Raw genomic sequence first — 26101 nt, forward strand, 5'->3', positions numbered from 1 at the left:
CTTTTTCTGTTTGTGGCATTCGGCAAAAACATGACCACTTTCGAAGAGATTCTGGAAGAGGCCGGCACATTCGGTCGCAGCCAAATACGCATATTTTGCACTTTCTGTCTGGTTTCCATACCATTTTCTTTCGTGTATGTGGGGATTGTGTTTCAGGGATTTACTCCTGAGCATTGGTGCCGTGACCCAGGTGTCAGTGAGATTCGGGAAAGATGCGGATGGAGTCTTCAGGACGCGCGCAGGGCGACCGTACCCTTGATAAACGGATCTTCAGGAGCGTCCTACAGTCAGTGTGGAAGATTTGACGTGGATTGGAACGCAACCGGACTGAGCTGCGAAAATCCAGATGGGGATTTTAACCAGTCTCAGCTCTCTGTAATGCCCATGATGAGTTGTGTGGACGGTTGGGAGTATGACTATGTAGGGAGGCAGTCGTTTGTCACTGAGGTAAGTGGTGGGATTGTAAATGCAATTTTTGTGTGTGTATAAAAGAGGGCTGCATAATATTAAACAAATAAGACATTGGAATGTTTTATTTTTCTGCAATATACAGTTGAAGTCAGAATTATTAGCCCTCCTGTATATTTTTCCCCATTTTTTTCCATCACATTTCTAAACATAATAGTTTTAATAACTCATTTCTAATAGCCGATTTCTTTTATCTTTGCCATGATGACAGTACATATTATTTTACTAGATATTTTTCAAGACACTTCTATACATCTTAACATTTAAAAGTTGCAGATAACCGCTCCCTCTGCTTCTCCTGCTCCCGATGTGAAATCCTACTTGTTTACATGGACGCCAATGAGGTGGGGTAGTCATAGAGCTTTATGTCTAGCAACGCCCCTGGGTTTGGATTACTTCAATGGGCTATACGACAATATAATTGATGACTTTACAGAAAAAAAGGCAAGAAAGGTAGTGAAATATTGAGAGGATGAAGGAATATGGATGCAGACCTGGTACAGTGCAATCTGAGCTGCATCCAATGTTTTTTAATGCGCTCACCTAAACCTAACCCTACCCGTCACAGTGACGTCACTCATTTCATTGAGTGCATTGTGTCTGGCATAGCATTGCTGTGTGATGCAATCTCAGCTTGCATCATAAAGGCTGCATCCAGATACTATTTGAGATGGGTCGGTATAAGATTCTGACGGTATGAGAACCTTGGATAAAAAAATCACGGTTTCAACGTATACTGCTCTAAAATATATATTTTTTTAAATGTCTTTGTGAAAACAGGGTTTCTGCAGGTTTCATCACATCAAATTTAAGACTTTTTAAGACCATTATCAATGAAATGTCAGGCTATCACAGGGCAAAGCGCTAATATTTTTTTGTAATAACCAGTGGATTTTCTTTACTTGCCCAATTAAAATGAAAACTAAGTTACTTCTTAGCCACATATTTTAAATAAAGTGTCAAAACAAGCTAGCTCTAGGTCTATGCATACATATTTTTATTACCACAACCTTTCTTTAAAAAAAGACAAATTTTAAAAGCTATAATAAACCACATTTATGCACAACATGTATAAAAATGTTTTAAAATGTAATTTTGTTTCCTAATGTACAATAATTATTTTCAGAATTATGAGGTCTAAATCAAGGTTATTGTTTATTTTGAGAGTATCTACACCTAGATTATTAAAAAATGCTAAATGAATAAACAGCAATTTTTGGTGTCATTTACTTAAACACTCACAATGAGATTCTAATCTTAAAGTCTTCTGAAAATCCAACCAAAACAGAATATTTCCCACGAATGCAATGTAGCATAAACAATAACAAATTAAAGACAATCAAAATGTCTTAAAGTTTTACAAACTATAATACATTACAACATAAAATTATGCATAAAAACATGAAAAAATTGAGAACTTTTAAACAAATGTTATTGTAAGGATGTAAGGAAGACAATTAAACCATATTGCTAAATAGTTAGTAAGTGTTAATTTTTTTAGATGGATTTGTTGGTTGTTCTGATTGGCTATAGCTTTACATTGGCAATAGGTGAAAATTATGACCTGTTTAAAAGTATTTAAGACCCACAACAGCATATTTCAGTGAATTGTCTTGAGGCCATAAATTTAGTTTTTGAAATTTAAGACATTTTAAGACCCTGCAGACACCCTGAAAAAACCCAAACTTTTTTTTGCCTTTGAACACAACATATTTTATTTTGAGAAACATTGAAAATATTTTGGAGCAGTAAACATGTCAAGCTGCTTTCTTTGTTAGTTTTAAAAACACAGATCTCTTTACAAATAAAAACGGCATCTTTAGATATTTTTTTCCTCTGGCGATACTGTTTTCCTAAAAAGCTAAAAAAAAAAAATGTAAATAAAAAAATCCTACACATACCTTAAGAACCGCAGAAAATGTTGGCGGTTTTAAAACCTTGACTTTTCCAAAGTGTGGTATACCTTGAAAGCGGTTGTCGTTCCATGCCTAGATTCTATTGAAAATATGCCAAATTTCAATTTGCTATCTGTATTGTTTGTTTGAAACAATTTCATGTTTTCCAATGGGAGTAATAAAAAGTCAACCACATAGGCTGCATCTAAAATTGCTTACTTCCATACTATATAGTACACTAAAAATGGTATGCAAGCTGAGTATGTCCGAATTCATAGAATTCGAAACTCAGTATGCGACAGGCCCGGCACTACAAGGGGGCAAAAGGGGGCATTTTCCCCTGAGGACGAATTTGTGCTCCCTCAGTTTACATAAAGGATTAGTTCACTCAAAACTGAACATTCTTTCAGTCATTAATTACTAACACTCCCGTCATTCAATGTTCAGAACACACATAGAAATAAATAAGGACAATAAAATATAATTTAAGCCACTTGTTTGGCGCTAAAGGCATGATCCGTTTTTGCTTATGTAAACAGTATAATTGCTTAACTTTCATTGATAAAGTCAGTAATAGCAAAACTGCGTACATTAGTTTTACTATAAAAAGTATATTACTGCCTTACATCAGTAACTTGGGCAGTAATTCTAAGTAATAATAAAAGTAAATAAATAGCCTAAATGAAAGGAACAAGAGCATCCAAAATCAGTCTCTAGTCTAGCCAACCACCACCCCCAACCCCCCACCCACGGAATGCGAGAAAGACCCGAATGACCTACTACTTCTAGCGAGATTCTTAAGTGAGCATCTGATGCACACTGCGCTATCCCATGATGCACTGTGAGAGAATTCCAGGGTATCTGCTGGGTCTTAATAGGTCTTAAAATAAATTTCAAAACCTATATTTTAGGCCTTAAAAAGTCTTAAACTCACTGAAATATTGTGTTGTAGGTCTTAAATTGTCAACAAGTCTAAATTTTGCTTTGTCCAAGTAAAGTTACTCAATTTGGGCCAATTTCCATCCAATGACCAACAATACATCTCAATTAAACCTTATTTGTTGTTATATTTAAGGGTTTTTTTTGCAAAGAGCTGCATTTCACAATAGCTGTTTGACATTTTACAGGGAATTTTCCTAATTAAATCCCCTAATCAGGGGAAAATAAACAAAAAAAAATTACATGATTTCTCATGATAATATCAGGCCAATAGGAAAAAATCTTGACCCTGTATTGTGCAAGTCTAAATTTTTATTCTTTATGGTCTTAAAAGGATCTTAAAAAGTCTTAAATTTGACATGAAGCCTGTATAACCCCTGGATTTCATAAAGGGAAGTTAATCAATGCAACTGACGTGGGCAGGTCACGTGATCATGGCAAAAAGGCAGATGTAGTACATTTGAGTTCCATACTGCTCACATTCATACTGCATAGAACATACTTTTCTGCAGTACCTACTGAGTAGTAGGCCATTTCAGACGCAGCCAGAGTGTCTCCTTTGTTTCTCTGGGGAAGGGCTGTGTATAGGGTGTTTCACCAAGGGTGCCGATTTCACTAGATCTGCCACTGCTAATAATTTTGACTTCAACTGCATTAATTCAGTAAAAGTATTCTTCATTAAAGTTACAAATGTACTGTTTATGTGCCCAAATGCTTTAAACTCTCTTAAAATGCCTTTAAAACACATGCAAATGATTAAGTCTCACTCTGTCATGGTTATTCTTTGCAATGACTCTGCAAATCTGTTGTGCTGATCAACTATAATTCTGACTCAACCTGGCATATCTTTGCGATGTGACTATTGCAGACACACACACACACACACATTGCAAAATCAATGTTGAAACAATACATTGTGCAGCTTGTGTATAAAGTGCACTGATGTGAGATCTGTGTGTTGCAGTTTGATCTGGTCTGTGGAGACGCCTGGTATGTTGACATGTTCCAGGCCACACTCAGTATTGGCTTCCTTGTGGGCAGCATTGCAATCGGATATCTGGCAGACAAGTATGGCAGACCCTCAATTATTATCTGTGTTGCTTTATGTATTTATATTGTATATATGTTGGATGAGTGTTTATGTGGGAATAGCCGAAAATGCATTGTATGGCTCAACATTGTTATTTTATACAAACAGTGATTAGATTATTTGAATAATAAAGATTTTGTTCCTTGAAGATAGTTAGTATTTTTTTTCCATAAACCTATCAAAATGTATTTTTTTTATTAGTATTATGGAATTTTAATCACTTTTAAAGGTGATTTTTCTTAATATTTCAGTCTCAATAGTTGTATTCTAAACGGGCGATGCAGTGGCGTAGTAGGTAGTGCTGTCGCCTCACAACAAGAAAGTCACTGGTTTGAGCCTCGGCTGGGTCAGTTATTGTTTCCGTGTGGAGTTTGAATGTTCTCCCCACATTAGCGTGGGTTTTCTCTGGGTGCTCCGGTTTCCCCCACAGTCTAAATACCTAATACCAGAAACCACTCAGCTATACAATCCAGACAGCCTATAACAAGCTGTCTGTATAAACACACACACATAAGCACCAAGCAAGTGACACACACACATAGTCATCACACACACACACAAACAGCAACAAACAAGCTAAACGCAGCATCACGCTGTCTCATTTACACACATACATAAGCGAGCTCGCTCGGGAGTCGGGAGCGATATTGCTAGATGGCCAGCTCCCATCCAAAATGAAACCAGTTACCGACCGCTCCCGTGCTTTATTCAGAAATTTATTCCCTTGCCGCTGAAATCTGGTCGGCTCTCGCGGCTGAATGCAGACCTCTAGAACAGATCAAATGGGTAGGCTAAATTGTCCCTAGTGTATAAGTGTGAATGAGTGTGTATGGATGTTTCCCAGAGATGGGCATCCGCTGCATAAAACATATGCTGCATAAGTTGGCGGTTCATTCCACTGTGGCAACCCCAGATTAATAAAGGGACTAAGCCAAAAAGAAAATGAATGAATGAATGAATGAATGTTTTCTAAACCAAATATTCATAATCATAACAAACCATATGTATTATAGCAAAGCAAATGTAATGTAAGCCATACATCATGATTATTACACTTTTTTTGATGATGTATAAACCTCAGTTTCCTAAACTGACATAACTGTACAGTTCTGAAGGGTTTTGCGAGCCATTTTCATGTATTGGGGAAAAAGTTTCTGTACATTTACAGTTTATAGGTATGTGTCTGAGTAAAATGTAGTTTTTGTTGTAAAGATTTAGTCATTTAGAGTGTAAAAAGGACAATTAGTGGACAACAGATATGCAATGTTCATTTATTCATTCATTTTCATTCGTTCAAACTATTCTGGCATATGATTTACACAGCGGATGGCCTTCCAGCAGCAACCCAGTACTGAGAAACACCCATACAACCTTGCATTCACACACACTCATACGTTACGGCCACTTTAGCTCATCCAATTCACCTTTATCGCACTGTCTTTAGGCTGTGGGGAAAACTGGAGCACCAGAGGAAACCCACGCCAACACAGGGAGAACATGTAAACTCCATGCAGTAATGCCAACTGACTCAGCTGGAACTCGAACCAGCAACCTTCTTGCTGTGAGACGGCAGTGCTATCCACTGAGCCAACATGCTGCCAGATGCCATGTTTTTTAGTGGGTAGTGCTATCGCCTCATAGCAAGAAGGTCGCTGGTTTGAGCCTCAGCTGGGTCAGTTGGCATTTTTGTGTGGAGTTTGCAGATTCTCCCCATGTTCGCGTGGGTCTCCTCCGGGTGCTCCGGTTTACCCCACAGTCAAAAGACATGCGCTATAGGTGAACTGGGTAGGCTAAATTGTCTGTTGTGTGTGAGTGTGGATGAGTGTATAGATGTTTCCCAGTGATGGGTTGCAGCTGAAAGGACATCCGCTGTGTAAAACTTATGCTGGATAAGTTGGTGGTTTATTCTGCTGTAGTGACCCCTAATTAATGAAGCCAAAAAGAAAATGAATGAATTATTTTGTCCACCTGTTAAATAAATACATTAATTAATGCTCTCAATGAAAATATTTTTACTTGAAATTTGGAAGAAATGTTTTCACAGAAGGCTTTATTTATTTAGTTAGTTAGTTAGTTATTTTATTATTTATTTATTTATTTGATTTTTTATTAATGGAAGAAATGTTTTTACTGATGGCATTATTTATTTATTTATTCATTTATTTATCTATTTATTTATTTATCTATTTATTTATGGAAGAAATGTTTTCACTAAAGGCATTATATATTTATTTAAAATTTTGACATTAAATTACAGGACTAATAACAGTTTTTAAAAACCCTCTAAATTATGCTTTAAAGTAATTTAGCATAGTTTTAATAATATTTAGCTGTTTATATTTATTTATTTTTATCAAACAAATGCAGCCTTGCGGAGCATTATACACTTCAGACAAGAAATGTTACTGAAAGCAGGCAGCGCAGCGGCTTAATGGTTTGTGGTGCTTTTTGCCTCACGGGAAGAAGTTTGCTGGTTCGAGTCCCTGCTGGGCCAGTCGATTAAGTAAATTGACCGTACTGTATGAGTGCCTGCATGAATGTGAGGGTGTATGGGTGGTACCCAGTACTGGACATCTGCTGCGTAAAACATATGCTGGAATAGTTGGCGGTTCATTCCACTGTGGCGACACAGCTGAATGAAAATGAATGAATGAATGTTATTGACCTTAAAATGATTGAACAGAAAACAAATCCTAAAAAAGCAAGGAAATTTGTAAGAAATGTTATCAGGCCGCAAAGAATAAATAAATAAATATTATATAAGCAGTGAATCCGTACATCCAGAGAAACAGCTGTGAATACACAGCTGTGGAAATATTAAGCTGTGTGAATTAAAGGGTAAAATGTTTAGAAAAATGGTCAGTGATTTTGCTCTGAGAGTGAAAATAAATATACATGTATAAGTATTATATTTATTTATTATTATTTTATTTTGCATTAAGTTACTGAAGACTGGGATGATAATGCTCAAAAACAATAATCTTTTTAACAATTATTTAAATCTAGCTATAATAATATTTACCTCTTTTTTTATTTTGATCCAGTAAATGCATATACAGTATAGTGAGTATTCACAAGGAATGCTACTGACCCCAAATGTAAAAAAAAAAATAAATGAATAAATAAAAACAAATGACTCTATTTTTTTAACATTTTTTTCAGCATGAAAGTGATTCATGTTTTCTTTTAGATATGGGAGGATGAAGAGTTTCCTGATGACCAACTTCTTCATTGGAGTCACAGGGATTCTGGTGGCCACGTCTCCTAATTACATCTCCCTGCTGGTGTTCAGAGCTCTCTTTGGCTTTGGGGTGAAGGGCGGCTGGATGGTTGGATATGTGCTAAGTACAAAAACATTTTAAAATAAATTAATTTTATTTTAAAGCATGTTTGTTTACTTCCTGAAGCAGTGGTATTATATTAAATGGATAGTTCAGGTCATCCAAGACGTACAGTTGAAGTCAAAATGATTACCCCTTCTGTGAAATTTTAATTTTTTTAAAATTGTTTCTGAAGTGTTGCGTAATGGATTTTTTCAATACATAATATTTTTTATAAATTTCTAATAACTACATTTTTTATTTTGGTAGCTTTATTTTGATAGTCCATTTGAGTATTAGTAGACTGTCTGCTTAATATCTGTTGATACTCCTCTCTTAACAGACAATCTTAGCAAGTACGTCAACCTACTCTAACCCCAACCCTAACCTCAACCTACAGTCTACTTATAATCCAATGAGAATTAGTTGGCATGTAGATACAACTTAAATTCAACAAACGGACCATCAAAATAAAGTGTGACCTTTATTTTTGCCTAATATTTTACAAGATATTTTTGCAAGACACTAGTGTTTAGCGTAAAGTGACATTTAAAGGCTTGACTAGGTAGTTAAGCTAATTAGGCAAGCTATTGGATAACAGTTTGTTCTGTAGACAATCAAGGGCTAATATTGTTTTTAAAAAAATTAAAAACTGCTTTCATTCCAGCCAAACTAAAATAAATAAGACTTTTTCCTGAAGAAAAAAATATTGTAGGAGATACTGTGAATACCTTCTTGCTCTGTTAAACATCACTTGGGTAATATTAGAAAAATAATACAAATTTCAATAATAATTTTGACTTACTGCACAGTCTATATCCCATTTGTTTGCTTTATATGTCATGAATCTTCATCTTTTCTCTTGTTTCTCGGCTGCAGTCACAGAGCTGGTTGGTGTTGACCACAGGAGGACGGTTGGAGTGACCTATCAGTTGTTTTTCAGCATGGGGATACTCCTTCTTCCTCTCCTGGCCTACTTCATAACAAACTGGCGCTGGTTACAGGTGGTCTTCACAGTACCGTACATCTGCTTCCTGACTTACTATTGGTAAGTGTTACTTAATGAGAACAACAGTTTCCAACTCGTTTACTTTATAGCATGGCCGTTCACAAACAAAACAATAGGGGCATCCCAAAAAAACCTGTAACCATTGACTTCCATAATATATGTTTTTCCTGATGTAGAAGTCAGAAGACTATAGACGTTTTCAGCATTCTTGAAAATATAATTTTTTGTGTTTAACAAACTGTTTAAAGGTTTGGAACCTCTTGAGTGTGAGTAAATAACAGGTGCATTTTCATTTTTTGGTGAACTATCCCTGTAATACAGTGTTTCTCAACCACGTTCCTGGAGTACCACCAACACTGCATGTTTTGCATGTCTCCTTTGTTTGTCACACCCATTGCAGCTCTTTCATTCTCTGCTAATGAGCTAATGATCTGAACCAGGTGAGTTTGGTTAAGGAGACATGGAAAATGTGCAGAGCTGGTGGTCACCCTGGAACGTGGTTGAGAAACCCTGCTTTAATACATCATATTAAAACATAAATACATTTATAATCCAAAATGATTTAAAAAGTATAAAAATATGTTTGCAACTATTTATTTTGTTGTTGATAATATTATTATTATTATTATTATTATTATTATTGTTATATTTCTTTTGTTTTTATGTGTAAATTGGGTTACACTCTGCTACATAACTTTAACATAACATTATTTAAATACATTATGAATTTCAGGTTCATCCCCGAATCACCACGATGGCTCCTTACCCAAAACAAGATAGCTGAAGCCGTGGAGATCACCAAATCAATAGCCAAAGAAAACAGGAAGACGCTGTCCAAGAAAATCGAGGTACAGAGACAGTATACGATACGCATGAGTTTACAACAAATACCCAAATGTCTCTTATTAATGCTTAAATTCCTCCATTAGACACTGAAGGATGACAACATAGACTCTGGCTCAACTGCGTCTTTCATGGACCTGTTCAAGACTGCCAAACTGAGAACATACACGTTCATCCTCAGTTTCAACTGGTGTGTTTGATCCTAAACACCATGTTAAAGGAATAGTTCATCCAAAAATGAAAAGATTTACCTCAGAATTTACTTACCGTCAAGCCATCCTCAGTGTATATGACTTTCTTCTGTCAGACGAACACAGTTGGAGTGGGTTTAAATTTATTCTGGGCTCTTTTATATGCTGTGTAATGGTTTTGGATAGTGACCGTTATTTTGAAGCTTCCAAAAGCTGTCATCAAGCTAACAGAGGGTTAACACATGTCCTATGAAGTGGATGAATGCGTTTTGTAACAGACATGTATTCAATTTTTTAAATATCTGGAGGAGGCTGAATGCACGCTAAAGTCGACTATGTACAACATATGTACAGTAGCGTGGCGTAAGATGCGTTAATAGGCCATTTTAAGTGGTTTAAACATTAATAATGGCCCTATTGTATTTCCTGTTAACACATTTTTAATTTCCATAGCTCCCGAGAATCCTAAAGGTCTACATATTGATAAATGATGTTATGACAGCTTTTTTTAATGTTGAGATATGATAGAATTGCCTCTTGTTTCAGTTATAAAAATAGTTTGACTACAAGCAGGAGATGTTCATGGACTAATGGCATTACTCCTTGAAATGGTCTATAGCAAAAGCTTTGGGAATAAATCTATCTCGCTGAAACCACTTATTAATAGGGGTGGTTGAAGGGGAAACTGAAATTTGACATTTGAGATGCTCTGAAGTGTTTCAAAACACCCGGGTCATGTGACTATAGCGATCTAAAGGATCAGAGCTTTTCAGGAACGTTTTAATCTGATTTAATTAATGGGTCGAAAACAAAATCTCTACCAGTATATAGTGCAACTGCACTGCCGGTGTCTTGAGTTCGAATCCCGGCTTGTACATAAATTCTGGGATTTTATTAATGTACATTTTTATGACCAAAAAACACATTTATTTACAAATAGTTCAATTGAAGAGGAAAGTCTTACACATTGAGGGTGAGTTAATTATGGGGTAATTTTCATTTTTTGGGTGAACTATTCCATTAGAGTCAGAGATTTACTAAACAGGGCAATTTAGAGTGTAATCTTAGATGGGAATAGTGGAACGTTTTCTGAGTGTTTTGCTCAAAGTGTGAAATAAATAACCCAGATTTTTATGATTTCAAACACAGTGTAGATACTGGTGCTTTAAAGTTAGCATACAAGCAGAGCCAATGATAAAAAATGTGTGTACATTTTATAAACAGCACAAGTAGAAAATGGGTTAAGATGTGTTTTTTGGCTGTTAAATGATGCAAATCCAGGTCAATTTTACACTGCAGACTTTACAGGGCCCCTATTGTGAAAAAAATCTCTTTTAAAAGAGTTTTAAACACAGTTATGTGACTACAGTCTCTAAATATAATCAGCTTCTAATGGTAAAAATATATTCATGTCATTTTTTATAATCATATTTAATAAAAACACTCTTCAGAAACACTTTGATTGACATGCTTCCTACGTACGCGTGTCATCAGAATGGGAAAGCCCTGCACATTATTGATGATCACTCCCTCATGAGCATAGACAGCCCTGAGTGAGAAGCAGCCACTTTGCCACCATTTTGGCCCTCTTTTGAAAAGAGCACAAAGCATAGGACTTCAATCTTGTTTTTTAATCTGCCACTATGCTGACACACAGGCATTTGTAGCTCCACCCACTTTTGAAACAAGCACACTTTATTTTGAATTTAAAGCATCAGTCACCAAACTGGCACAACTTTTCTCAGTCTAAAAGAGGCAGTTTCAAAGAGTAATAAAAAATTATGTGTGTGTTATAATGAGCTGAAACTTCACATACACACTAGGGACATTACAGACTTATTTTACAGAGACTTTAATAGGTACCCCTCATTAAGTAGCATTGCATTGCTCATTTAGATGTTCTGCTGCCATAACTTTGAAACATTGAAAAGATAAACCTTTACAGGTCAGTTATTACACATGTCCACTGTAAAAATGCAAGCTTCCACACAATGCATTCATGTTGTCCTTACACAAATCAAATTAACGTAACAAAATCAAGTGGATTGAACATAAAACAATAAAGTTGTCCCAAAACACCTCAATAATTGTGTTGTTACAGCTTATTCTAAATAATTAGTTCCAACAAGCAGGAACAATTATGTTATGAGTGTAGCAATTTCTGACAGTATTTGTTTAATGCAGTAAGAGGTTTTGCACTAGTGTGACTTGCTATTAAATCTGGCCTTGTGTACATACTGTACATCTTAACCTCATCTGTGCCACAGGTTCACCAGTGCTGTGGTTTACCAAGGTCTCATTATGAGGCTGGGAATCCTGGGAGGAAATGTGTATGTGGACTTCCTCATATCTGGAATTGTGGAATTGCCTGCCGCTTTCCTCATCCTCCTCACTATTGAGCGGATCGGCCGACGACTTCCGTTTGCGACTGCGAATATTGTGGCTGGAGCGGCTTGCTTGATCACAGCATTCATCCCCGACAGTGAGTTAGCATTTCTAGCTATTATTCCTATTAATGAGTTGACTCGATGAGCACTTTATTTGGTACACTGTAAAAAAAATTCTTGCTGCCTTACATTTTTTAGTTCAATCAAATGAATCTTTCTTCTCAACTTGCATCAATCAAACTGACTTAAAATATGAAGTTAAGCTTTGTATTACTTACACAGTTTAGACGAAACCTGATTGTTAAAATAAGTTAAAGCCACATACAAATATTTGTTGTCTTGACTTTTTGTCATTACATCTGTTTATAGTGTACACCTTTCTAGTACTGAATTAGACTCTCCTTTGCCTTCAATTGTGCCTGGAAATATTTCTAAGAGATAGTTTTGGGTAACTCCAAGTAATTAATTACAGCACTAAATGTTAATTATGCCATTTAAATTGCTTTTCTCATTATTGTGTATGATGTGTGAATAATTCAATTGTCCTGTGAAGTGCTTTAAAATGTGCATTTTTATACAATGTTAGACATAATCTCTACTGAAACATGAAGAGAGGGTGGGAAATAGAGTTGCCCCTCCCTCTTTTTGAAAAATAGCCAATAGCCTTTTGTGTTTATCGTAGCTCTGGCAATGAGAGTGGTTGAGCTATATCAAATGAGAAACATCTTGTAGGGGGTGGGACATGACAGATACAAGAGAGTATTTGATTGGTCAGTACTGTTGAAGGTGATTTGAAAAAACATCATTGATCCATTTAGGCGGAAGTGACAAGCTGCAAGGGACCTCGGTTTAACGCCTCTATCGAAAGATGATGCTCAATGACAGTATTGCGTCCCCTTCACTATACTGGGGCATTTAGACTCACACAGACTACAGGTTGAGCGCCCCCTGCTGGCCTCACTAAAATCACTTCCAACAGTAATCTAGTTTTCCCATGTGGTCTCCTATTCAGGTACTGACCAGGCTCAGCCCTGCTTGATGATTTGATGCTAATGATACTCTGATACTAATGTCTAATTTTTAATTTTTTTTCACTGGCCTTTCATTATTTAACTATTACAGCCATTAAAATATATATATATATATATTTTGTCCAAATCATTGAATATCAGGAACTTTTGTTTGTAGCTTTAAATTTTAGATTCCATTTATCAAAATGTCATTTTGTTTTTCTAAACCGCATCACATCGTTTAGTTAAAAACATACAATCTTTAGTTTTGGTTCGGTTGTTTTTTAGCACTATTCTATTCCTTTTTGGAAGTCGCCAAGTTAACCTGTTAACCCTAACCACTTGAAAAACTCATGCTCCTGTTTCTTTCATTTCTTTTCAAAATCTGGGGTACACTGAATCTAATTATTCATTGGACTTACTAAATTGCAAACTGGCAAATGGTTGCAAACAATTGATATGGGCTGAATTTATAAACAAATTAAATTAGTCATTTTCAACTTAATTTGTTTAAATTTAGCTCTTATGAATTGTTGTAACCATTTACCTTAAAAAATAAATAAATCATTCATTCATTCATTTTCTTTTCGGCTTTGTCCCTTTATTAATAGCGGATTGAACCGCAAACTTATCCAGCATATGTTTTACGCAGCGGATGCCCTTCCAGCTGCATCCCATCACTGGGAAACACCCATACACACTCATACATACACATACACTACGGACAATTTAGCCTACCTAATTCACCTGTACCACGTCTTTGGACTTGTGAGGGAAACTGGAGCACCCGGAGAAAACCCACGCGAACACAGGGAGAACATGCAAATTCCACACAGAAACGCCAACTGACCCAGCCGAGGCTCAAATCAGCGACCTTCTTGCTGTGAGGCGAACGTGCTACCCACTGTACCACCGTGCAGCCTACAATAATAAATCCAATGATATATATATTTTTTTCAGTGTGTATTATTAATTGTTACTCTTAAAATTGCTATTAAATTATACGCATGTTCAAAGTATTTTAATTGTATGCAAGTAAAACCTTTTATTATAGCTCATGAAAATCCACCTTTTAAGTTAGTAAAATATCAATAAAACGTCAGGGAATTTGACATTTGGCTTGGAGAGGGAACACTATAATACAAATCTTTAGTAAGCAGTTGATCAGGTGTACCTAATAAAGTGGCTCCTGAGTTCTAAAAGTCTTCTTCTGGAAATGTTGTGTCTTCTACAGGTATGTTCTGGTTAAAGAGCGCTGTTGCTTGTGTTGGACGGCTGGGTATCACTATGGCTTTTGAAATGGTGGTGTTTGTGAATACTGAACTATATCCTACTGTTATCAGGTGAGTTTGACTGCTTATTTTTCTATCATGCATTTCAAAAACAATTGCAGATGTTAGTTTCCTTTGAAATTCTGTTTCTGCCACAGTATAAAAATTCTAAAGGGTTATTGTGACTTCTCATTCCAATAATTCTATGCGTTTTTATTATTTCTAGTTTACACCTCACAATTTAGACTTCTTTTATGCAATTCTGATAAAAGAAATGTGTAATGTGTTCTTGGAATTGGAAGAAAAAGTTGAGGTTGTTTTTGGTACTTCTGAATTTTTCTTGTCTCAATTTTGTGAGTTCATAGTTCATATATTCCAATTTCAACTGGTTTTTTGCAATTAAAACTCTATTGTAAGCAAAATTATGGGATAAACCTGTAAGTCTAAAAAGGTATGTCAGAATTTTGAAGTAAAAGGTCACAATTACCTTTTTTATTTATTTGTTTTAATCTGTAGCATAATCAAGCTTCATATTAAATGTTACATTTTGTAAGTTTTTGTAATTGTAAGAAAACAATCAATTGTAAACTTGGAACTGCAAGCAGAAAAGGGAGCATTCAAGGTTTTATCTCTCAATTTTTATTTGTTTCTTAAAATTGTGTGATATGAACTCTCATTTGTGCTGTAAATAAATAATAATTCTCGAAAGATAAGATAACATTAGTATTATATTTAGTAGAAAAACTCACATTTTTTCTATTCTAAAATACTCAAATCTGTCTTATTTCAAATTTTGTGTAATACTGTATTTATGTGCGTGTATGTGTGTGTGTGTGTGTGTGTGTGTGTGTGTGTGTGTGTGTGTGTGTGTGTGTGTGTGTGTGTGTTTATAATGCTGTATGATGTTGTTTGGCTGCAGAAATCTAGGTGTTTCAGTCTGTTCTACTCTCTGTGATGTTGGAGGGATTGTGGCACCGTTCCTGCTCTACAGACTCGCTGTCATCTGGCTAGAACTTCCTCTTATCATTTTTGGTACAGAAATCTCATGATTTCATAATTATGCACTACTATTATGCAGTGTTGAGGAAAGTTACTTTAGAAAGTACAATATTGGGTTACTACCCAAAAAAGTAACTAGTTGCGCTACTTAGTTACTTTTTAGGGTAAGTAAAGTAAAAGTAAAGTTACTTTTAAGTTACTTTGAGTTACTTTTTCTGACCCGGCTGAGGCTTGATCTCTTTCAGAACTTTTTTTTTAATAGTTCTGCAATTAAAAACGCAATGTACAACCTACACTTACTTTAAAAAATAAATAAATAATTTTTTAAGATATTTTATCTGAGAACTTCCTGACCTCAGAGAATGAACACATTCTCTCCTTGACGGCGTGATTCATCGTGACTGCTTTAATTTTAATTCAACAATTTATTTTTTAAAAAGTCATTAATTAAACTAAAAAGTAACTCGCGCTACATTTTCAAAAAACTCACTCAAATATGATTTATTTTGTTTAAAAATAATGCATTTTTACTCGTTACTTAGAAAAGTAATGTTCCGTAACTTGCGTTACTTGTTATGCGTTACCTCCAACACTGCTATTATGTATATTCTACATTAAGGGCGATATCATACTCCTGGCGCAGTGTGGCGCAAGACGCAGCGCAGTAGTCTTATGGTAGTTTCAGCTTGGCGCAAGAGTGGTTTTGAGGCGTTGCGCTACGCTGTTTAAATAGCAAATGCATTAGCGCTCATTTGTGCGCCCATAGGCGTTCTGGTCTAAAAAGGAAGGCGTTCTGAGGTGCACTGCTGGTGCGTTGCTATTTTGAGAAGCTATAATAGATTTTTCATTAGACGAAAACTAACCCGGTCTAAACTCCGGCGCAGAGTTGCGCCTCGCTTACGCACTGCTTAATACACACAAGAGAGCATAAGGCAAATATCTTTACATATAAAAAAATTTAAATATTCAGGATATATATAGGATATAAATATAAAGGATTAAAATATTACAAAACATATTTTCTAGCCTACATAAATATGAAAAATCACTGCTTTTATGTCTTCTTCATCTCGGGAGGCTTTTTCAGTTCATTCATAACAACATGTTTTTGTATAATGTTATTATTATTAGCAGTATCATTTATTATATCCATATTTATATTTGTTTTATTAAAAACAAGCTTAGATTTGCCCACCTGTCAGGTTTTAGACCATATGGGGCATGGCAGGTGTATTTAGATATAACTCAGTATTTTGACCACACTTGGTCATATTTGTTCATTTGTTCGTTTGCTGGAAATTAGAACTGAATTTAGAAATAGTTTTAAAACGAATATTTGCGCTTAACAAACGCAATTATTATTTATAGACTAATTGATGTCTGTGCTTAAAGGTTTCCCTCTCCAAGAGCGAAAGTAAAAATAGATCCATTATCTCTCATTCTCACGCAGTAGATGCTCTGTTTAACAGTTTTCTGTTAAAAAACTGTCAACTGTTTGCTTGTGAAATGCTCATTTTTTCCACTTAGACTTACTTTACGTCCTGTAAATAGCGAATGCGCTCTTGGCGCGACGCAGCTGACTCTTAAAGGGAATGGGAGATGAGACTCTAATTGGTTTATTCTCAAAACACACCTATAACTCATTAAGAAAATAAACTCAACCCTTTTAGACCATGCGCCGCGGCGCAAAGCGCATTTTCCCATCCGTAAATTAGCAAAAATGCGTTCTGACACGCCCTGAAAGCGTTTGCGCCCTGCGTTTTGCTCTCTGCGCATGGACCGTCAAAATAGAGCCCTAAATCTGTCATTTGTTTATTGGTCAGAAAATGTACAGTACGCTGTAATTTACAAGATTGTATGTTTTTAAAATTGTATATATAATGTATTAATCTGTAGATCAGTGTTTCCCAACCGTGTTCCTAGAGACACACCAACATTACATATTTTGGATGCCTTCCTTATCTGACCCATTAACTTCAGACTTTGGAGTCTCTTCTAATGTTCGGATGAGTTGATTCAGGTGTTTTTGATTAGGAAGAGGTTGAAAATGTGTACTGTTGATGTGCCTTTAGGAACAGGGCTGGGAATTACCAGGCAAAATTTAGCTGCGTCCTAAATGGCAAACAGTACACTGTGTACTTATGCACTTACACACTCAACTGTATATGTATGTAGTGTCGTGCCAAATGGATCACTGATGGGTTTTTTACTTAGCGGAAATTCAAACCGTTTCCCTGATGACATTTGACGGTTCACAAATTAGTTAAATAAATAACCAAACTACCAAATAATACCTGCCATGAGTGAAACTGCATTCATCATCGGGAGGCGCTATAATTACTCTCGTAGGAGAATTTTGCTTTCACAATCTAAAACAAATGAAGTTATCCAACATGTGCGCCTGATAGCTCCGCCCCTTCCGCTACATGAGCCAAGCTGCGGCTGTTGAGTGCGTGAAGGCTACGGGCCTGCACTAGCTTATAGATATGCGATGAGCACAACACTAAAACTAAACAATCTAAAAATAAGTGATTGTTTCCTGACAGGTGCTCTCGCTTTTGTGGCTGGCGGACTGGTTCTGTTGTTACCTGAAACCAAAGGTGTGCCTCTTCCAGAAACCATCGACGACATTGAACATCCAAACAGGTGAGGTTTTACTCTCTGCGCATACACAATCTACCATGGTAACATTCCTCACTCACAAATGTGAACTGTACATACAGAAACAAAGAAAACCCTCAGCAGAGTCAACAGCTAGAGAATCTGATGACTTCTGATGTGACCAAAAACAAAGACGTTACAGCGGTTTGAGAGCGGATACAGCAACCCTTTGTAACTTTTTTATTATTATTTTTATGTGATGCTGCTTGTTTATTCTCACATGAAAATCAACCTGGCAAGAGAATAAATAAATTGGATTCTTTTTCATTGTCAGATTGTGAATTTGGTTTATATATTTAATCAGGGACACGGTGGCTCAGTGGTTAGCACTGTCGATTCACAGCAAGAAGGTTGCTGGTTTGAGTCCTGGCTGGACCAGAAGGCATTTCTATGTGGAGTTTGCATGTTCTCCCCGTGTTTCTGTGGGTTTCCTCCAAGTGCTTCAGTTTCTCCCACAGTCCAAAGACATGCGCTACTGGTGAATTGGCTTAATTAAATTGACCGTAGTGTTAGAAGTGTGTGAATGTGAGAGTGTATGGATGTTTCCCAGAAATGGTTTGCAGCTGGGAGGGCATCCTCTCTGTAAAACATATGCTGGAATAGTTGGTGGTTTATTCCACTGTGGTAACCCTAATGAGTAAGAAACTAAGCCGAAGGAAAATTAATGAATGAATGAATATTTAATCAGACACAATCAACAGATCAAATGAATGGAGCGGTATTTGTCAGCACCTGTTTTTGTTTCCGAACTGATGATCTGTTACTGTATATTTTTAGATATATATTAGTTACTGCAGTGGTTCTCAAACTGTGGTACGTCTACCACTAGTGGTACGCAGGCTTCCTTTTAGTGGTACGCGGAGGAATGAAATATGTCATGCTAAACACATTTCAAAATTTATCAAAAATGATGTAGATAATATGACATATAGCCTAAATTTCTGAGGTAATCTGCCACATTTTTTTACTGTGCAGAGTTGTAGCTGCTTTACTGGGCCTACTACGCTCCTGTGTTTCAATACTGCTTGTTTTTGGTGGTACTTGGAGAGACTATTTTTTCTAAAGGTGGTACTTGATGAAAAAAGTTTGAGAACCACTGAGTTACTGTATTTTAATTTCCCATTACTTTTATTTAAAAAAAAAAACTCCCAGTAAAATATCTTTGTGTTGTAAAGCACTGGTAAATATTCTTATTCTATCTCTTATTAGGGCTTGAATGTTGTGAACTGTTTGTATGGTGGAACACAAATAAAGAGACTTTCTCAAAAGAATGTTTACCGACTATTTAATGTATTCAAACTATTTTTCCTTTACCAGATCTGATTACATTCTAGAAAGTTCTGTAATAAAACATGTTCACTGGGAATTGCCTGTTCATAGTGGAAGACATCTGGTTTATTCTTTATATACAGTTGAAGTCTGAATTATTAGCCCTCCTGAATACCCCCCCCCCTCTTCCGTTAACAGAGAGAAAACATTTTTAAACATAATAGTTTTAATAACTCTAGTCTAATAACTGATTTATTTTATTTTTGTCATGATGACAGTAAATAATATTTGACTGATATTATTCAAGACACTTCTATACAGCTTAAAGTGACATTTAAAGGCTTAACCAGGGTAATTAGGCAGGTTAGGGTAATTAGGCAAGTTATTGTATAACAATGGTTTGTTCTGTAAACAATCATAAAAAATAAAAATAAAAGCTTAAAGGGGCTAATAATTTTGACCTTAAAATGGTTTAAAAAAATTTATAACTGCTGTTATTCTAGCCAAAATAAATGAAATAAGACTTTTTACAGCAGAAAAAATATTATCAGACATACTGTGAAAATTTCCTTGCGCTGTTAAACATCATTTGGGAAATATTTAAAAAAGAAACAAAACTTCACAGGGGAGGGGGATAATAATTCTTACTTCAACTGTAACTATTGAACTTCTGAACAGGGTCTCTTAGAATATCACTTTATTTTCATTATTATTTCATCATGAGTTGTACACTTAAATTCTGTTGTAGATCATTTGATTGATCCGACCAGTTCTCAGTTTTCCTTTATGCTGCGTTCAATCCAGTCGACAAACTTCGAGACTCGGGTGTAAACTCCCGGTTTCATGGCATTAGCGCAGCCCAGACCCCATGATGTGACTCCCTGAAGGACGAAGGTGTTCTGTGCATAGCAGACGAGAGGTCCACCGCTGTCACCCTAAAAGAGTTTGAGGAACAGGTTAGACTACAAAACACTGAAGTTTTTAGCTTTTCCTAACAAAGAGTTTTGTCTTGTTTCTTGTCTAAATATTCAGTAAGTATTTTTTAGATATGTTAAAACGTTATTTTGCTTTTAGAAATAACAAGTTAAAAATGTCATTCTTATATCATGCTAGTGTAAATAATCTGCCAGTGGGGTAAATAATATTTTATATTTAATATGTATATTTAATAAGTAAAATAATATTGTTTTCAATTTAAAAGGTTATTTTACTTATGTCACTGGCAGATTATTTAGCATGTTTAACGTTAACGTAACGTTTGTCTTACAAACCCTTTGCACTATTTTACAAAAAGCAATGTGTTTCCTGAGAAACTTTCATCTCAAATATTTAAGTAAATGCAAAGTTTGTAAAAGAGGACATATATATATATATATATATATATATATATATATATATATATATATATATATATATATATATATATATATATATATATATATATATGGACATACGTATATATGTGTGTGTGTGTGTGTATATATATATATATATGTATGTATGTATGTATGTATGTATGTGTATACATATATATATATATATATATATATATATATATATATATATATATATACGTGACCCGCGGATTAACAACTTTAGAGAGAGAGAGATCGCCTCCTGCGTCATTTAAATCTTGTGTATGAAAGCATTTTGGCTTCCCTATAGTATGATGATGAAAAAAGTTGTGGTGGGACCTAAATGCTTTCTTAGGTTATTAATTAAAGGAGTTTTCTGTCACTGTTTGTTTAGCCTGCATTAATGCATTCAGTGTGAAGCTGCATGATTAAACATTAAAAGACTGTAATCTCAATTCAAACCCGCGCAACATAAATGATGAATGATAATGATTTGCAAATGTTTATTAATCCTAAGCGCTGCAGTCAAATCTGCGTTTGATTAAGAGAGATTAAGTTTTTACACTATTTTAGTTTGTTAAAACGATTAAATAACACAGAAGTGCTGGGAGAACAGTTCATAGTTCAGATATAATCACTGATGTTTATGGTAAAGAATAAAATCACTTTTTAATGGAACTTGACGCTGATGAATGTTGTAGCAATTACATTGTGTAACCAATGGGTGGCGACAAACCATCAAATTGTGTCTCTGAATAAGTTTTCAGAAATGATCCACCTATAATGAAACATGATGTTTTATGTGTAAATTGTTGAATTATTAATTGAAAATAAATATGATCCATTGAACAAGATGTTAAATTTCTATATTTAGCATTATCAGCAACAGTAGCAATTTTTCATATTGAATATTTTCCTTTTTTTCAGCTGGTTCTTTCTTGATTTTTATTTTCAATAAAATAACAGGTTCTATGTTCTGTTTGTTAAAGTGTCAAAAGTGTCTGGCAGTGCTGTTTTTAATAAATGGGATGTAAATGACATTTGCAGGGTTCATACACATTTTTACTACTAAACTTTCATGACTTTTCCATGATTTTTCCATTTTTCAAGTAAATTTTCATGACCTTATGTTTCATGCAATGTCTACATGCGTGGTAAAACAAAAACAATACATGTTCAAATTTATTACAGCATCTCGTAAAACACGCAACAATCTATTTAGTTTCAGTTTATATTTATATCTATGTAAAATTGATTATTGAAAATTGATAATGTGAGAGCATGTGATTGACCAGGACAGAAAAGAAGTAAATAACCTATATTCAAGCATACAGATATCTGTTTTCCATGAACATATGAACCCTGCATTTGTCTCCTCCCTTTTTTTTTCTGATCCGAAAAATGGTCCGATCCGTGACTCAAAAACCGTAGTGTGATCCAAATCGTGAAATTTGAGATCCATTACACCACTAATATATATATAAATACAGTTGAAGTCAGAATTATTCACCCGCCTGTTCATTTTTTCCCCCAATTTCTGTTTAACGGACAGAAGATTTTTTCAACACATTTCTAAAGAGAATAGTTTTATTAACTCATTTCTAATAACTGATTTATTTTATCATTGCCATGATGAAAGTACATAATATTTGACTAGATATTTTTCAGGGCACTTCCATACAGCTTAAAGTGACATTTAAAGGCTTAACTAGGTTAATGAGGTTAACTAGGCAGGTTAAAATGTCCTGAATGCTCTCATACTGTACCTGGCAACTGTCATTTCCACCTTCTATGTTCCCAGCACACATTTCATGGTCCTTCACACGGCCATTCAGAAATGATGGACGGTTACAGACTTTGTTCTCAATTACAGGGAAACCGGTCTCTTTCAGGTAGCCTTCTCCACCAGTATCTAAGAGACAGAAGAGCTTGCAGATAAGTACGTTGTATAATCTTTATTCATTGTTAGTTATTTGTGTTTTTAGGTCAAATTGTGGCAGTGCATCCATTTTCTTATACAGTACTTACCCTGTGTCTCCCCCCATCCTGTTACATAGCATTCAGTATTGCTGGGTACAATGTAGTCTTTTTCTGGTAGACATACAGGTGACACCTTATCATTTATTAATGCAGGCCTGAAATCAGACAAAACCATTAGCTGTCTTGATATCACGTTTATTAGAAATAAGGTTGTTATCTATCTATCTATCTATCTATCTATCTATCTATCTATCTATCTATCTATCTATCTATCTATCTATCTGTCTGTCTGTCTGTCTGTCTGTCTGTCTGTCTGTCTGTCTGTCTGTCTGTCTGTCTGTCTGTCTGTCTGTCTGTCTGTCTGTCTGTCTGTCTGTCTGTCTGTCTGTCTGTCTGTCTGTCTGCCTATCCATCCATCCATCCATCCATCCATCCATCCATCCATCCATCCATCCATCCATCCATCCATCCATCCGTCTATCGTTCTGTCTATCTATCTATCTGTCTGTCTGTCTGTCTGTCTGTCTGTCTGTCTGTCTGTCTGTCTGTCTGTCTGTCTGTCTGTCTGTCTGCCTGCCTGCCTGCCTATCTATCTATCTATCTATCTATCTATCTATCTATCTATCTATCTATCTATCTATCTATCTATCTATCTATCTATCTATCTATCTATCTATCTATCTATCTATCTATCTATCTATGCCTGCCTGTCTGTCTGTCTGTCTGTCTGTCTGCCTGCCTGCCTGCCTGTCTGTCTGTCTGTCCATTGTTCTATCCATCGTTCTATCTATCCATTGTTCTGTCCATCGTTCTATCTATCCATTGTTCTGTCCATCGTTCTATCTATCCATCGTTCTATCCATTCATCCATCCATCCATAAGTGAAGTGTTCCTTTAAGAGATGAGATGCATTATTTACTCATATGTGTGTCTACATATTTAGCATGGCTACTATTTACAGTAAATGACTAAAACATCACACACTTTACTGGTGTGTTTTTTTTTTTTTTTTGTTTTTTTTACTACAACAGATATCGGTTTACAACAAAAGACTGTAACCTGTCCAACTTGAGAAGAGCAATGTCAGTTCCAGCTGGTCCCTTAATAATCTTTGTAACATCTCGCTCCTGTTTTGATGATTCAGTTGCTCGCTCTGTGTGGATTCCTAGCATGATCTTGTATGCAGATGGACTATCAGATCTGCAAAATAAATGGCACAAGTTCATAAGCTCTATAAAGAATGAAATAGTCACCTCCAAGCAGTTGTGGAATGAGTACTGAAAAATACTCTGAAAAATACTAAAAATACCATTACTTGCCCCAAAAAAGAAGTACAAGTAAAAGACTCTGAAATAACAATGCCAGTGACTTGTGACCCCCAATATTCTCTGAGGTTGTTATAAATATACAATCCTTGCACACAACGCGCACACATACCAATAGCCCCATGTGTATTCATCCTTTTATTTTGAAGAACGCCACTCGGAGACCATCCTCCATGTTCAGTTGTGGCCTGTATTTATTTTTAATGTATGTGAGTGCTGTAAAGGTGTCAGAAAGTTTAATCTGGTGCCTTAATATCAATGTGCTATGTCTGATGCTATTTACTGTGTCTTTAAAGTTTTTCTAAGTGGCTTTGGTGCTTTTCTCACAACACTATTTACATTTGCACAACAGTTAATGCATTTCTCAAAATAATTAGTTCAAACTGCAAAACCTAGTTGATTACCTGCAAAAGCGTCTCTTGCTCAAAATGAATAGCTCATTCCTCAAAGGCAAGCATTCGTGTCAGTGAAAGTATCAGTGTCATCAAGATGAAAAGTCTTGACACCATTGCTTATGAACAAGATAGTCAAATGGCTTTGTCATGTTTTCATTAGAACAGTTTTCTCTCTACATTTTTTTCCAATGCAAAAAAAGTCAGATTTTGGTGACACTTCCTGAAAATGCTCAAGACATACTATTTGCATCAGCCATTTAAACACTACAGTAGAGTTAGACAACACTGCATTTAGTGAGGAATCTGAGTACAAGACACTGAATATGTATGTTTCACATTTTTACTGCATAGTCATTCCATATAAAACTAATAGTAAAATTAGCTTGACAGAGTTTGACAGCTAGTTCAACATTGTTGTATGTAATGACTCAAGTAATAAAATGAGGACTATTAGCTTTATATAGAGTGACTATTCAGCATTCACAAGTTTAGTTCATTTTGACTGACATGACATAAGCAAATGATAATGCTATAAAACAGCAGAGAGTTGTATGAAAGCAGTTGATGCACGTCCACAAGCATTTGCACTTTGTTGGAGGAATGAGAAACTGCTACTGTGATTTGCACAAATGACTAATTGTTTTAAGAAATGCATGACCTGTTGTGCAAATGTAAATAGTGTTGTGAGAAATGCACCAAAGCCACTGAGAAAGACCGTAATATAACGTAATCACCCCTGAGGTCGCAAAAAAAAATCAAAAGGCTGACGACTTTTTATTTGCATGTTGTCTTTTAATGTTGATTATTAATATGTTAACAATGCTACTATTAATTATTTTGTTCTTCAGTAGGTTATGGATAAAATATGGCCATTCTAAAAGTTTAATAAATTGAATTAGATTTTTGGAAATCGCCTAGCAAAGGAAAGACGAAGGAAATTAATGTTTGCTATATTTATAAAATACCTGTGTTTTGAGTTGATCTGTCTAATGTGATTATGCAATTTGATTGGATAGGAGTCACAGGTCTGTTTATTCTACTTAGCCAATCACCAAAGAAAAGAAAAAAACAAACATAAAGTAGTGACTGCAGGTTAAAGGGAAATAGCGCAGTAAAAGTACAGATAGGGCGCTAAAAATGTACTCAAGTAAAAATCAAAGTACACATTTTTGAAACTATTTAATAGAGTACAATTCTTAAGGAAAACTAATCAATTAGTCATTTGAGTATTTATACTCCATTACTTTACTCCGCTGCCTCTAAGCTAGAAAGGTGAATGGCTGTAAACTTCATTTCAGGGTCAAAATTTACAACAAAATGTCTAGAGAAAACTGTATGAGACAATAACACAAAACTGATCACATACCTCTCAAGGCAGTGAGCTGCAGTTACGACCCATTGTGGATCAATTAATGTTCCCCCACAGAAATGAATTTTGCCTCTGGTATGACAGAAAATGACAGTTAATAACTGCATATAGTCTTGGCATTTAGGACCAAGGTGAACTGAAGGGTAGCTTGTTTCTATACCTGGTCCTAAGACTGATCTGCCAAGGCCAGGAATGTGGTTTGGAAACACATCCCCCGACAATACGCCCAAAGCAGCGCTTGGGCTTTGTTGCTGGTTGTCCACATTTCAGACTCTCTGATTAGAAAGGAAGTGCATATTATAAATGTTGCATAGCAAGTCTATTA

The 26101-nt window shown here is 35.5% G+C and overlaps 2 protein-coding genes and 1 long non-coding RNA gene across 5 annotated transcripts in view; 2 read left to right on the forward strand and 1 right to left on the reverse strand.

Moving 5' to 3' along the window:
• On the forward strand, positions 1 to 19354 carry slc22a2 (solute carrier family 22 member 2). Its single transcript, NM_213150.2, is given in 11 exon segments — positions 1 to 447; positions 4267 to 4370; positions 7583 to 7737; positions 8592 to 8760; positions 9455 to 9569; positions 9651 to 9754; positions 12023 to 12237; positions 14387 to 14495; positions 15343 to 15455; positions 17969 to 18068; positions 18146 to 19354. Coding segments are annotated over 11 exon segments (1689 nt in total). The 5' UTR covers positions 1 to 30; the 3' UTR covers positions 18234 to 19354.
• Positions 1 to 26101, forward strand: part of LOC147839443 (uncharacterized) — an 837962-nt gene that overhangs the window by 347315 nt on the left and 464546 nt on the right. The gene's annotated exons all lie outside the window — the stretch shown is intronic.
• plg (plasminogen) overlaps positions 19353 to 26101 on the reverse strand; it is a 14445-nt gene continuing 7696 nt past the window's right edge. The window contains exons 15-21 of one of the 3 annotated variants that reach the window (XR_015517459.1): positions 25937 to 26051; positions 25774 to 25848; positions 23747 to 23887; positions 22736 to 22842; positions 22474 to 22619; positions 20021 to 20287; positions 19353 to 19502 (exon numbers count right to left, since the gene is read on the reverse strand). Coding sequence is in view for 2 of the 3 variants with exons in the window: in XM_087296380.1 (XP_087152506.1) it covers positions 20126 to 20287; positions 22474 to 22619; positions 22736 to 22842; positions 23747 to 23887; positions 25774 to 25848; positions 25937 to 26051 (746 nt within the window). In the remaining variant the exon portion in view is untranslated. 3 annotated transcript variants of the gene reach the window in all.

This window comes from Danio rerio, chromosome 20, assembly GCF_052040795.2.
Source record: "Danio rerio strain M-AB ecotype USA chromosome 20, GRCz13ab, whole genome shotgun sequence".
Taxonomy (NCBI): domain Eukaryota; kingdom Metazoa; phylum Chordata; class Actinopteri; order Cypriniformes; family Danionidae; genus Danio; species Danio rerio.